Here is a 15,811-nt window from a genome sequence, read left to right as displayed (position 1 = left end):
ATCCGGTTTTCATTCTTTCCCTCTAAAATCAGACACTGATTCAGACCTTGGAACACTAGTGAGTAGAATTCATATCTGTCTGGCCAATGAGTAACACTCAATTACCAAACAAACCCGTTAACTGTGAATTAACTAATTAGATTAATCTAATTAACTTGCCAATTAATCAATTAATATGAAATACCTGAGCTCTCCAAATCCCTCCTTATAGTCTTGCCAGCCTCTATTGAAGTTCACCTTCCCATCCTGACGACGCTGAACCACTGTCCATCCACCACCTGACACAGGAGACAGGAGACATCTTGCTTGTCAGGCCAACGTCAGCCATTACACCAAGAGGTCTAGCCCTTGAAAAGGTCACTGATGTTGTACCAAGAATGCTTTACACATTTGATAATAGGGTTACAAAATTCTGTGAACTTTCACCAGAATTCCCTGGTTTTCCAAAAAATCCAGGTTGGAGGATTTCCTGCTTATTCACCTCGTAATTCCAGGAATCGTCCAACATGGTTTTCAGGAAAACCCAGGGAATTCTGGGAAAGTTCACACAATTTTACAACCCTATTATCAAATGTGTGTGTGTGTGTGTGAGTCTTACCCTCTGTGTCCATGTCACAGTAGACTTCTACAGGATGGGAGCTCAGAGAGGGAACCACCGTGTAGACACCTGACCGATACACCCCGTTATAGTACAGTGATGCACAGTCTATTGGACAGTTTCTCACATGCTGCACCTCTGGAAGTCACAGACACGCACGCACGCACACACACACACAGACGCACACACACACAGACGCACACACACACACACACACACAGAGTTTAATGAATACATTTTGAATTTAGAAAATAAAACACTATTGCAATGATTATGTGTTTCCAGCAGCAGCAGCATTGAGGAAGAATAGGTAAGAAAAAAGACCAGCTGTGAGTGTTTTTTTTAAACAGATTACAGATTAACCTGGTTTAATATTTAATCTGCTAATAGTCACACCTGGTTTTGATCTTCGTAGGGCTAGTTATCTTCTTAGGGCTAGGCCCTTTCTTAAAATCAATTTCCGCCTGAATGACGGGCCCAAAGTAAACTGCCTGTTGCTCAGGCCCTGAAGCCAGGATATGCATATAATTGGTACCATTGGAAGGAAAACACTTTGAAGTTGTGGAAATGTTAAAATAATGTAGGAGAATATAACACAATAGATACCGTGACTTGCGAAAGTATTCGGCCCCCTTGAACTTTGCGACCTTTTGCCACATTTCAGGCTTCAAACATAAAGATATAAAACTGTATTTTTTTGTGAAGAATCAACAACAAGTGGAACACAATCATGAAGTGGAACGACATTTATTGGATATTTCAAACTTTTTAACAAATCAAAAACTGAAAAATTGGGCGTGCAAAATTATTCAGCCCCCTTAAGTTAATACTTTGTAGCGCCACCTTTTGCTGCGATTACAGCTGTAAGTCGCTTGGGGTATGTCTCTATCAGTTTTGCATATCGAGAGACTGAAATTTTTTCCCATTCCTCCTTGCAAAACAGCTCGAGCTCAGTGAGGTTGGATGGAGAGCATTTGTGAACAGCAGTTTTCAGTTCTTTCCACAGATTCTCGATTGGATTCAGGTCTGGACTTTGACTTGGCCATTCTAACACCTAGATATGTTTATTTTTTAACCATTCCATTGTAGATTTTGCTTTATGTTTTGGATCATTGTCTTGATGGAAGACAAATCTCCGTCCCAGTCTCAGGTCTTTTGCAGACTCCATCAGGTTTTCTTCCAGAATGGTCCTGTATTTGGCTCCATTCATCTTCCCATCAATTTTAACCATCTTCCCTGTCCCTGCTGAAGAAAAGCAGGCCCAAACCATGATGCTGCCACCACCATATTTGACAGTGGGTATGGTGTGTTCATGGTGATGAGCTGTGTTGCTTTTACGCCAAACATAACGTTTTGCATTGTTGCCAAAAAGTTCAATTTTGGTTTCATCTGACCAGAGCACCTTCTTCCACATGTTTGGTGTGTCTCCCAGGTGGCTTGTGGCAAACTTTAAACAACACTTTTTATGGATATCTTTAAGAAATGGCTTTCTTCTTGCCACTCTTCCATAAAGGCCAGATTTGTGCAATATACGACTGATTGTTGTCCTATGGACAGAGTCTCCCACCTCAGGTGTAGATCTCTGCAGTTCATCCAGAGTGATCATGGGCATCTTGGCTGCATCTCTGATCAGTCTTCTCCTTGTATGAGCTGAAAGTTTAGAGGGACGGCCAGGTCTTGGTAGATTTGCAGTGGTCTGATACTCCTTCCATTGCAATATCATCGCTTGCACAGTGCTCCTTGGGATGTTTAAAGATTGGGAAATCTTTTTGTATCCAAAACCGGCTTTAAACTTCTTCACAGCAGTATCTTGGACCTGCCTGGTGTGTTCCTTGTTCTTCATGATGCTCTCTGCGCTTTTAACAGACCTCTGAGACTAACACAGTGCAGGTGCATTTATACGGAGACTTGATTACACACTGGTGGATTGTATTTATCATCATTAGTCATTTAGGTCAACATTGGATCATTCAGAGATCCTCACTGAACTTCTGGAGAGAGTTTGCTGCACTGAAAGTAAAGGGGCTGAATAATTTTGCACGCCCAATTTTTCAGTTTTTGATTTGTTAAAAATGTTTTAAATGTCCAATAAATGTCGTTCCACTTCATAATTGTGTCCCACTTGTTGTTGATTCTTCACCAAAAAATACAGTTTTATATCTTTATGTTTGAAGCCTGAAATGTGGCAAAAGGTCGCAAAGTTCAAGGGGGCCGAATACTTTCGCAAGGCACTGTATGGTAGGAGAAAATCCAAAGAAAAACCAAAAACCAAAGAAAATTTATTTTTTGGGGGGGGTGAGAGAGACCATGCTCTTTCAATGGCAAGTATAAGGGCATACTGGAAACTAGCTCCCAGGATGCAATTCATATGGCTTCCACAGGGTGTCAGTAGTCTATGTTCAAGGTTTCAGGTTTGTAACTTCCAAAACGAATAAGAAATATCAGTTTTAGAACAAGGACACAGTCTTGGAATATGAAGACAGGACGCACCTGCTAAAATCGGTTTCCTATTGAATATGCTTCTTTCCGTAAGAAATAGTATAGTTTCATTATATTTTAGCGTATCTGAGGTGTAAATAGAAACGTATTTTGACTTGTTGAAACAAAATTTAGGGTAGATTTTCGGATTCCTTTCTCTGCATGTTGAACGAGTGAATTACTTAAATTGATGGCACCAACTAAACTGACTATAAAGGAGGAATTTATCTAACAAAATAACACTACATGTTATAGCTGGGACCATTTGGATGACAAATCAGAGGAAGATTTTCAAAAAGTAGGTGAATATTGAATCGCTATTTGTGAAAAATATTTTGATGTGGGATGCCGTCCTCAAACATTCTCATGGCATGTTTTCACTGTAATACTGGAAATCAGGCAGTGCAGTTAGATTAACAAGAATTTAAGCTTTCAACTGATATAAGACACTTGTATGTTCCTAAATGTTTAATATCAATAATATTTATGATTTTTTTTATTTTAATTGCGCACCCTCCAGTTTCAACTGAAGTTGTCCCGCTAGCAGGACGCCTAGCCTTAAGAAGCTGTTTAACAGACTGGGATTTTCCTTCCATTGACAATTTTCAGATTTTGGGATATTTTGCAACTATTAACTTCTATAATTTCAGACAATTTACAAAATCGGCAATATGGTTGCGATGCCCCAAAACTGTCTTCTTGGGCAAATACCTTATTGACGGAGCAGCCAGTATGGCAGTAGACACGTTCAATGAGGGAGCCACTGCTACAACACATGTGATGAACAAATGGTGGCTTGACAGCACTTTGGTGACACTGGAGCCATCAGAGAGGAGTTGTGCGAGCTGCTTCATTGGAGTTTGCCAAGCGTAGGCCCAGGTCCCATGGCACAGTCAACAAAGTAAAGCGTCAACAGCAACAACTCAAACAGGGCCTTGCATATGGGGCAGGCATAGCTAATTCATGTTCTGCACATTTCAACAGCCATACAAAAGTAATATGAGAATTTGCCCAAAACGGCATATTTGCCCAACAGACCAGTATTCAAAGGATATGCTCTATTGCAGGGGTGTCAAAGTCAAATGGACGGAGGGCCAAATAAAAAATTTAGCTACAAGCCGAGGGCCGGACTGTTCGAATGTTCATTGAAAATTTTTTAAATGACGCATATAGTCTAGTGAACCTAATTGAACCTACTGAAAACCTAACAAATATATTCCAATATGATCAGATAAATAAAGCAATATTTTCTTATGGCTCTGTCAGTAATCTTTAATTTTCAACAGACACAAAAGACAAATTTCCTTTATATAAAAATCCCCATAACATGAACATTAAATGAAAGAAACCGGTATTCAAGGCACCATCAGTAGCCTATATTTTCTATTTTAGCAAAAGTGGGCTAAATTTACTTCAAAGAAAAAAACAATAATAGCAATTTTCTATCATCCACTCAACTGAAATATTTTTAAAATATAATTGGATTGAAATACAATAAAATAAAGTGCAAAAATCTATTAATCAAAAACAACACTTTGTTTAAGGAGAAGTAACATGCAGTGAAAACAAATATTAAACTTTAACTTTTAAACTTGAACTGAGTAAAAACTCTAAATATGTGATTGCACAGTAATGTTCACTTGTTTGAGGTTGAGGGTGATACTTGGTGGTGTCCCATCTTTTCCACAAGTTCATCAATGTTCGGGTAAGGCTCTGAGCTGAGGAAATCCTCAGAATTGAGTGGAGGTGTTCAGCAGTAAGTCGACTTCTGTGTGATGTTTTGTTCAGGTTCATCAAAGAAAAAAGTTGTTCACACAGGTATGTGCTGCCAAACATAGACAACGTTTGAGCAGCCTGGATGCGCAGCTGGGGCATTGTGTCGGGGAGGAAACGGGCGAACTCCGCAGCACCCACTGCCGCATATTTTGCCCTCAGTGCATCATTGCATTGGAGGTCAATCAACTCCATTTGGAGGTTTGGTGGTGAGCTTTCCACGTCAACAGCAAATGGGTTACCGAGCAGTTCCAACCTGCTTTTTTGTGCTTCAAAGTCAGCAAATCGGCGTCGAAAGTCAGCGGCAAGCATACCTATTTTATCAGCCAACTGTGCGCTCGGGAACGCACTGGTAGAGAGCTTCTCTTTCATGGTCTGGCAGCTGGGAAAGTGGCTCAAATTTTCTTTCCGCATCTGCGTCTCCCACAGAGTCAGTTTGGTTTTAAATGCCTTCACTGTACTGTACATATCAGAGATGACATGATCCCGACCCTGCAGCTGCAAGTTCATTGCATTCAGATGACTCGTAATGTCACACAGAAAAGCCATTTCACACAGAAACATTTCGTCTCGGAGTTGTGTTGTGTCTTTCCCTTTGCTGTCCAAGAACAGACAAATCTCCTCACGAAGCTCGAAACATCTTTGAAGCACCTTTCCCTGGCTTAGCCATCGCACCTCTGTGTGATAAGGCAAATCACCATGCTCCGTTTCTAACTCCGTCAGAAATGCCTTGAACTGGCGGTGATTCAAACCTTTGGCTCTGATAAAGTTAACTGTGCGCGTGATGATGCTCATTACATGCTCCATTTTCAAGGCTTTACCGCACAACGCTTCCTGGTGTATGATACAATGATAAGCTGTCAGCTCACCTGTCGCGTTTCCTCTTGCATCTTTTCCCGTATCTTCGCCACCAGTCCGCTCCTGTGTCCACACATCGCAGGTGCTCCGTCGGTTGTCAAACCCACGAGTTTTTCCCAAGGCAGCTCCATCTCATTTACACATCTTGACACCTCTTCATACAAATCATGCCCCGTAGTTGTGCCATGCATAGGACGTAAAGCCAAAAACTCCTCTGTCACGCTTAGGCTGGAGTCCACTCCGCGGATGAAAATTGACAACTGGGCAATGTCAGAAATGTCGGTGCTCTCATCCACAGCCAAGGAATATGCAATGAAATCTTTTCCCTTTTTCACAAGCTGCTCTTTTAGATTGATGGACAACTGGTCTACTCTCTCGGCAATGGTGTTTCTGCTCAGACTCACATTTAAAAAGAGTTGCCTTTTTCTGGGCAAACTTCGTCACAAACTTTAATCATGCAGTTTTTGATGAAATCCCCCTCCGTAAATGGCCGGGCTGATTTAGCGATCTCTTCTGCCAAAATAAAACTGGCCTTGACAGCAGCCTGGCCTTGTGATTTGGCTTTTTGAACAGAGCCTGTCGAGATTTGAGGCCTCGTTTTAATTCCTCTGCCTTTTGTAGCCTTTGTTCCATGTCCATATTCTTGTTTTTGTCCGCGTGTTTCGTTTCATAATGTCGTCTCAGATTATACTCTTTCAGTACCGCCACACTTTCTCCACACAGAAGACACACAGGTTTTCCAGCTACCTCCGTGAACATATACTCCGACTCCCACCTTGTTTGAAACCCCGGTTCTCAGTGTCCACCTTCCGTTTTGCCATTTTTGATGGGTATCTGAAAGTTAATTTTACTGTGATGCTGACGACTGCTGTGCCAATAAATATTGAAATGAAGCAGCCTACTGCTCGGTGCGTCACCGTTGCATTGTGGGAAATGTAGTATTGGTGCGTGTAAAAGATCTGCGGGCTGCCGGCTTGCTGCGGTCTGCGGGCCGGTTCTAATAATAAATCAAGATCATCCCAGGGGCCGTAAAAAACCTTCTCGCGGGCCGGATGTGGCCCGCGGGCCTTGACTCTGACATATGTGCTCTATTGCTTGAAGCAAATGTATTAAACGTGCTAACGTATTAAACGTGCTAATGTATTAAACGTGCTAACGTATTAAACGTGCTAACGTATTAAACGTGCTAACGTATTAAACGTGCTAACGTATTATACGTGCTAACGTATTAAACGTGCTAATGTATTAAACGTGCTAATGTATTAAACGTGCTAATGTATTAAACGTGCTAATGTATTAAACGTGCTAACGTATTAAACGTGCTAACGTATTAAACGTGCTAACGTATTAAACGTGCTAACGTATTATACGTGCTAACGTATTAAATGTGCTAATGTATTAAACGTGCTAATGTATTAAACGTGCTAATGTATTAAACGTGCTAATGTATTAAACGTGCTAACGTATTAAACGTGCTAATGTATTAAACGTGCTAATGTATTATACGTGCTAACGTATTAAACGTGCTAATGTATTATACGTGCTAACGTATTAAACGTGCTAATGTATTAAACGTGCTAATGTATTGGTAACAGGTGTATTTGATGTTTATTTGTCAGTTTTGAAGTGCTATATGAATAATTTCATTATTTTAATTTAGTTTAATTAATGTGACATAAATGGTCATATTTATGGAAAATCCATTTTCTCAAAATTACATGTTCCGGGTACGCCAATTCATTTTTCTCAGCCTTCAAAGAACATATATTCCCATTATTCTACACATGGTTCTTAGGGCTTATAGTCAAACTTTTACAGAGGCTTTTGTTTTATATCTTGTGTCCTTTTATGTGTAAACATATGCAAAATATGCATCCGTCATACATGTGAATAGTGTTTTTTTTTTTTATAATTCCATGAAAATTACAATATTTTGTTAAACTGATGTGTAAAATTCTGACCATTGAGTGTATTATCACAATAATAAAAACATTCTGTCCTGAAGCAATGTGTCAAAAAACAGATTAGCCTAATATGCAAATATGCCTCATTTGCATATTCTAATTTACAAAATAAATACAACTTGTAATACAATATATTATTGTATTTGTGTATACTTTCAACTGGTGTGTGTGTGTGTGTGTGTGTGTGTGTGTGTGTGTGTGTGTGTGTGTGTGTGTGTGTGTGTGTGTGTGTGTGTGTGTGCACCTGGGTGAAGGGCCTCCTGGGCGCTGAGCAGAGGACTGGTCCTGACGATGTTGATCATACAGCCGGGGTTGCGTTTCACTCGCTCCACCGTCATGGTTAGGTTCCGGACCTGAGTCTGCAGATCAAACAGGATGGAGCTATGGGTGTGCAACAGGCTGTCAGCCTCAGCGTACTGTAGCTCCAGCACTCTGAAACGCTCCTCTAAAGACTCGTTCACGTTGTTCCTCTCCTCACCCTGAGAGAGAGGGGAGAGAGAGAGAGAGAGAGAGGGGGGGGAGAGAGAGAGAGAGGGAGAGAGAGAGAGAGGGGGAGAGAGAGAGAGAGAGAGGAGTGGAGGGGGGGATATTGGAAGAGAGGAGTGTGGGAGAGACAGAGGGATAGTAATCAGTAGGTTTTTGATAAATTGGATAACACATGATTTATTGCTTGGTAAATGAAATAACATAAATACAACATTGTTTTACCTACAACACTCAGAGTCAAAGTAGCATTTAAATAGATCAGGGAGAGAGGTAAGGAGGGAGGGAGGGGAGAGAGGGTGGTGGGGTACAGCGGGAGAGAGGGAGGGAGGGGAGAGAAGGCGGTGGGGGAGAGAGGGGAGAGAGGGTGGTGGGGGAGAGAGGGAGAGAGAGAGGTGGGGGAGAGAGGGTGGTGGGGTACAGCGGGAGAGAGGGAGGGAGGGGAGAGAAGGCGGTGGGGGAGAGAGGGGAGAGAGGGAGAGAGGGAGGGAGGGAGGTGGGGGAGAGAGGGCTGTAGGGTAGAGAGGGAGGGAGGTTGGGACATGAGGGAGGGAAGGTAGAGAGGGAGGGAGGTAAGAGAGAGAGGGAGGGAGGTGGGGGGAGAGGGCGGAGGTAAGGAGGTAGGGTAAAGATAGAGGGAGGTTGGATAGAGAGAGAGGGAGGGTAGAGAGGGATGGAGGTGGGTTAGAGAGTGAGAGGGAGGGTTGTAAACATTGTCATGTGTTGCTTAAAATGTTCACGTCATGATTTGTCTTGGTCATGCTAGGACCGGGTCTCATATGACCACCTGCAGTGAGCAGGTCTTAAATACCAGGATTTAAAGGTGCCTGCCTTGACTAAGATCACTTACAACACAGGGGAAGAGTAGGGAGGGAGGGGAAGCTACCATTGGCATAAAGAGCTGAGTTGGATTCAAGACAGAGGGGACAGTGTGTGGGGTTGAGGAAGGGGGAGGGAGAGAGAGCGGGAGTAGGTGTAATTAATTAATTGGACTTACAGTGATCTCCAAAAGTATTGGGACAGTGACACATGTTTGGTTGTTTTGGCTCTGTACTCCAGCTCTTTGGATTTGAAATTATACAATGACTATGAGGTTAAAGTGCAGACTGCCATCTTTCATTTGAGGGAACTTTCACTGTTTAGAACTGCTTAGAAATTACAGCACTTTTTGTGGATAGTCTCCCCTATTTTATGTGACAGATTCACTTATATGTGAATTAAAGTGGTGAAAAGTTAAGCATTTCGTCCCATATATATATATATAGTACCAGTCAAAGGTTTGGACAAACCTACTCATTCCATGGTTTTTCTTTATTTTTACTATTTTCTACATTGTAGAATAATTGTGAAGGCATCAAAACTATGGAATCACGTAGTCGCCAAAAAAGTGCTAAACAAATCAAAATTTTATATTTGAGATGCTGACAAAAGCCGTGAGGGCGATACGTAACGCTTATTAAAGAGCAGTGATACTATCAAGAGCAGTGACACTATCAAGAGCAGTGAAACTAGCCAGAGCAGTGAAACTATCAAGAGCAGTGACACTAGCCAGAGCACTGCAACTATCAAGAGCAGTGACACTAGCCAAAGGAGTGACACTAGCCAGAGCAGTGATACTATCAAGAGCAGTGACACCAGCCAGAGCAGTGACACTAGCCAGAGCAGTGACACTAGCCAGAGCAGTGATACTATCAACAGTAGTGACACTAGTTCGAGCAGTGATACTTTTTAGAGCAGTGATACTTTTTAGAGCAGTGACACTAGCCAGAGCAGTGATACTAGTCAGAGCAGTGATACTATCAAGGGCAGTCTTTTTTCCTCATATTTGAGATTCTTCAAAGTAGCCACCCTTTTGCCTTGACAGCTTTGCACACTCTTGGCACACTCTTGGCATTCTCTCAACAAACTTCATGAGGTGGAATGCATTTCAATGAAAAGGTGTGCCTCTTAATGCATTTGAGCCAATCAGTTGTGTTGTGACAAGGTAGGGGTGGTATACAGGAGATAGCCCTATAAATCCATATTATGGCAAGAACAGCTCAAATAAGCAAAGAAAAACGACAGTCCATCATTACTTTAAGACATGAAGGTCAGTCAATCCGGAAAATGTCAAGAACTTTTAGAGCTTCTTCAAGTGCAGTCGCAAAAACCATCAAGCGCTATGATGACAACGGTCCATCATTATTGTAAGACATTGTCAGTCAATCCTGAACATTTCAAGAACATTGAACGTTTCTTCAAGTGCAGTTGCAAAAACCATTAAGCAATATGTTGAAATTGGCTCTCATGAGGACCGCCACAGGAAAGGAAGATCCAGAGTTACCTCTGCTACAGAGGATAAGTTCATTAGAGTTACCAGGCTCAGAAATTGCAGCCCAAATAAATGCTTCACAGAGTTCAAGTAACAGACACACCTCAACATCAACTTTTCAGAGGAGCCTGCGTGAATCAGGCCTTCATGGTCGAATTGCTGCAACGAAACCACTACTAAAGGACACCAATAAGAAGACAAGACTTGCTTGGGCCAAGAAACACGAGCAATGGACATTAAACCGGTGGAAATATGTCCTTTGGTCTGATGAGTGTAAATTTGAGATTTTTGGTTCCAACCACTGTGTCTTTGTGAGACGCAAAGTAGGTGAACGGATTTTTTTTTATTTAACCAGGTAGGCTAGTTGAGAACAGGTTCTCATTTACAACTGCGACCTGTTCAAGATAAAGCATAGCAGTGTGAATAGACAACAACACAGAGTTACACATGGAGTAAACAATTAACAAGTCAATAACACAGTAGGAAAAAAAGAAAAAAGAGTCTATATACATTGTGTGCAAAAGGCATGAGGAGGTAGGCGAATAATTACAATTTAGCAGATTAACACTGGAGTGATAAATGATCAGATGGTCATGTACAGGTAGAGAATTGGTGTGCAAAAGAGCAGAAAGGTAAATAAATATAAACTATGGGGAAGAGGTAGGTAAAATTGGGTGGGCTATTTACCTATAGACTATGTACAGCTGCAGCGATCGGTTCGCTCAGATAGCAGATGTTTGAAGTTGGTGAGGGAGATAAAAGTCTCCAACTTCAGCGATTATTGCAATTCGTTCCAGTCACAGGCAGCAGAGAACTGGAAGGAAAGGCGGCCAAATGAGGTGTTGGCTTTAAGGATGATCAGTGAGATACACCTGTTGGAGCGCGTGCTACGGGTGGGTGTTGCCATCGTGACCAGTGAACTGAGATAAGGCGGAGCTTTACCTAGCATGGACTTGTAGATGACCTGGAGCCAGTGGGTCTGGCGACGAATATGTAGCGAGGGCCAGCCGACTAGAGCATACAGGTCGCGGTGGTGGGTGGTTTAAGGTGCTTTAGTAACAAAACGGATGGCACTGTGATAAACTGCATCCAGTTTGCTGAGTAGAGTATTGGAAGCCATTTTGTAGATGACATCGCCGAAGTCGAGGATCGGTAGGATAGTCAATGATGATCTCTGCATGTGTGGTTCCCACCGTGGAGCATGGAGGAGGTGGTGTGCAGGTACTTTGCTGGTGACACTGTCTGATTTATTTAGGATTCAAGGTACACTTAACCAACATGGCTACCACAGCATTCTGCAGCCATTCGCCATTCCGTCTGGTTTGCACTTGGTGGGACTATCATTTGTTTTCAACAGGACAAAATGACCCAACACACCTCCAGGCTGTGTAAGGGCTATTTGACCAAGAAGGAGAGTGATGGAGTGCTGCATCAGATGACCTGGCCTCCACAACCACCTGACCCAATTGAGATTGTTTGGGATGAGTTGGTCAGCAGAGTAAAGGAAAAGCAGCCAATAAGTGCTCAGCAAATGTGGGAACTCCTTCAAGACTTTTGGAAAAGCATTGCAGGTGAAGCTGGTTGAGAAAATGCCAAGAGTGTGCAAAGTTGTCATTAAGGCAAAGTGTGACTACTTTGAAGAATCAACATTTTTTATATATTTTGATTTGTTTAACACTTTTCTTGGTTACTACATGATTCCATATGTGTTATTTCATAGTTTTGATGTCTTCACTATTATTCTACAATGTAGAAAATAGTACAAATAAAGAAAACCCCTTGAATGAGTAGGTGTGTCCAAACTTTTGACTGGTACTGTATGTGTAGAACGCAGTGACTACATCAAACTTGCGACTCTTCAAACTTGTTGGATGCAGTTGATGCTCATTTAGGTTGTATTTCAGATTATTTTATAATAATAGAAATGAATAGAAATAGAAATGAATGATAAATAATGTATTGTGCATTTTGGAGTCACTTTTATTGTAAATAAGAATAGAATATCTACATGAATGTGGATGCAACCATGGTAACGGGTAATCTTGAATGAATCGTGAATAATGGTGAATGAGAAAGTTACAGACACAAATAACATACCCTCAAGATATGCTAAACCTCTCACCATTACAATAACAGGGGAGATTAGCACTTCATATCATACCCCCAAGATATGCTGACCTCTCACCATTACAATAACAGGAGAGGTTAGCATTTCATATCATACCCCCAAGACATGCTAACCTCTCACCATTACAATAACAGGGGAGGTTAGCATTTCATATCATACACCCAAGACATGCTAACCTCTCACCTTTACAATAACAGGAGAGGTTAGCATTTCATATCATACCCCAAAGACATGCTAACCTCTCACCATTACAATAACAGGGGAGGTTAGCATTTCATATCATACCCCAAAGACATGCTAAACCTCTCACTCTCACATTTTTAGAGGGGAGTCTGATATTTGTGCTTCTGTAACTTTCTCACTCATCATTATGCATGATTCATACAGGACTATCCGTAATCATGGTAGCAGTGTTTAGAAACATATTCTGTCCTTCCCTCTTAATACTTTTTCTCCCCTAAAATGTACAAAAAAAGTGCTTTAATTTCTAAACTATTCACCTGATATGGACGAAAATACCCTCAAATTGGCAACTAATTTGCGCCAGAACGCTCACCACATATCAGCTATCAGGTGGACAGGTGAGGAGTGATATGTTGTCAATTAGGAATTAGGGGACGATTAGATGGCTAGGTTGGGAATTTAGCCAGAAAGGCAGGGTTAAAACCTCTTACAATAAGTGCCATGGGATTTTGAATGACCACAAGAGATTCACGACACCCATTTTAACATCCCATCCAAAAGACAGCACCCTACGCAGGGCAATGTCCCCAATACTAACCTGGGACATTGGGATTTGATCTGAAAACCAGAGGAAGAGTGCCCCTACTGGCCCTCCAACACTACTTCCAGGACCAACCTTACTTAGATTTAGAGGCAAGCCAGCAGTGGGAGAGAGAGATCAAATCAAATCCCTTTTTATTGGTCACATGGTTAGCAGATGATAATGCGAGTGTAGTGAAATGCTTGTACTTCTAGTTCCGACAGAGCAGTAATATCTAATAAGTAATCTAACAATTCCCCAACAACTACCTAATACACACAAATCTAAAGGGGTGAATGAGAATATGTACATGTAAGTATACGGATGAGCGATGTCCGAGCGGCATAGGCAAGGTGCAGTAGATGGTATAAAATACAGTATATACACATGATATGAGTAGTGTAAGATATGTAAACATTATTTAAAGTGGCATTGTTTAAACTGACTAGTGATCCATTTGTTAAAGTGGCTAGTGATTGGGTCTCCATGTAGGCAGCAGCCTCTCTGAGTTAGTGATGGCTGTTAGCAGTCTGATGGCCTTGAGATGGAGAGACTGAAGAACAGCTTCTATCTCAGCTTTGATGCACCTGTACTGACCTCGCCTTCTGGATGGTAGCGGGGTGAACAGGCAGTGGCTCGGGTGGTTGTTGTCTTTAATGATCTTTTTGCCTTCCTGTGACTTCGGGTGCTGTAGTTGTCCTGGAGGGCAGGTAGTTTGCCCCCAGTGATGCGTTGTGCAGACCTCACTACCCTCTGGAGAGCCTTACGGTTGTGGGTGGAGCAGTTGCCGTTCCAGACTGTGATACAGCTCGACAGGATGCTCTCGATTGTGGATCTGTAAAAGTTAGTCAGGGTTCTGGGTGACAAGCCAAATTTCTTCAGCCTCCTGAGGTTGAAGATGCGCTGTTGCGCCTTCTTCACCACACTGTCTGTGTGGGTGGATCATTTCAGTTTATCGTTGATGTGTACGCTGAGGAACTTAAAACTTTCCACTTTCTCCACTGCTGTCCCTTCAATGTGGATAGGGGGGTGCTCACGCTGCTGTTTCCTGAAGTCTACGATCATCTCCTTTGTTTTGTTTACGTTGAGTGAAAGGTTGTTTTCCTGATACCACACTCCGAGCACCCCTGTAGGTTGTCTCATCATTGTTGGTATTCAAGCCCACTACTGTTGTGTCATCTGAAAACTTGATGATTGAGTTGGAGTCGGCCATGCAGTCATGGGTGAACAGGGAGTACAGGAGAGGGCTGAGCACGTACCATTGTGGGGCCCCAGTGTTGAGGGTCAGCGAGTTGGGTATGTTGTTTCCTACCTTTACCACCTGGGGGGCGGCCCGTCAGAAAGTGCAGGACCCAATTGCACAGGGCGGGATTGAGGTCCAGGGCTTCCAGCTTGATGATGAGCTTGGAGGGTACTATGGTGTTGAATGCTGAGCTGTTGTCAATGAACAGCATTCTTACATAGGTATTATCTAGTCCAGATAGGATAGGGCAGTGTGCAGTGGGCAGTGTGATGGCGATTGCATCGTCTGTGGACCTGTTGGGGCGGTATGCAAACTGAAGTGGGTCTAGGGAGCCGGTAAGGTAGAGGTGATATGATCATTGACTAGTCCCTTAAAGCACTTCATGATGACAGAAGTGAGTGCTACGGGGCGGTAGTCATTTAATTCAGTTGTCTTTGCCATCTTGGGTACAGGAACAATGGCGACCATCTTGAACCATGTGGGGACAGCAGACTGGGTTAGGGAGCGATTGAATATGTCCACAAACACACCAGCCAGCTGATCTGCGTATGCTGAGGATGCGACTAGGGATGCCGTCTAGGCCAGCAGCCTTGCGAGAGTTAACACGTTTAAATATTTTACTCACATCGGCCACGGAGGAGGAGGGGGTGGGGTGCAGTTCTTGTTAGCGGGCCGCGACAGTGGCACTGTATTATCCTCAATGCGGGCAAAGGTGGTGTTTAGTTTGTCTGGAAGCGTGGTGTTGGTGTCCGTGACGTGGCTGTTTTTGTAGTGCGTGATTTCCTGTAGACCCTGTCATATACGTCTCGTGTCTGAGCCGTTGAATTGTGATTCCACTTTGTCCCTGTACCGGCATTTCACTTGTTTGATTGCCTTGCGGAGAGAATAACTACACTGTTTAAATTCAGTATTTCCAGACCTCTTTCCATGATTAAAAACGGTGATTCGCAGTTTCAGTTTTGTGCAAATGCTGCCATCCATCCACGGCAAAATGCAGCGATCCATCCAGCCAACATATAGGCCGATGTTATTCTCTGAGGCTGACCGGAACATATCCCAGTCCACGTGATCGAAACAATATCAAAGCGTGAATTCCGATTGGTCAGACCAGCGTTGAATGGTTTAGTCACTGGTACATCCTGTTAGAGTTTCTACCTATAAGATGGTAGGAGCAAGATGGCATCGTGGTCAGATTTTCCAAAGGGAGTGCAG

The 15,811-nt window shown here is 42.6% G+C and overlaps 1 protein-coding gene across 1 annotated transcript in view; it reads right to left on the bottom strand.

Annotated features, from left to right (window-relative positions):
• Positions 1-15,811, bottom strand: part of LOC135525499 (angiopoietin-related protein 7) — a 62,085-nt gene that overhangs the window by 28,164 nt on the left and 18,110 nt on the right. Inside the window, exons 3-5 of the mRNA XM_064953171.1 lie at positions 7,916-8,150; positions 599-736; positions 185-278 (exon numbers count right to left, since the gene is read on the bottom strand). Coding sequence (XP_064809243.1) covers positions 185-278; positions 599-736; positions 7,916-8,150 — 467 coding nt within the window. The remainder of the gene's footprint in view (positions 1-184; positions 279-598; positions 737-7,915; positions 8,151-15,811) is intronic.

Source organism: Oncorhynchus masou, chromosome 32, assembly GCF_036934945.1.
Source record: "Oncorhynchus masou masou isolate Uvic2021 chromosome 32, UVic_Omas_1.1, whole genome shotgun sequence".
NCBI classification, from domain to species: Eukaryota; Metazoa; Chordata; class Actinopteri; order Salmoniformes; family Salmonidae; genus Oncorhynchus; species Oncorhynchus masou.
This window is presented reverse-complemented; position numbering and strand designations above follow the sequence as displayed.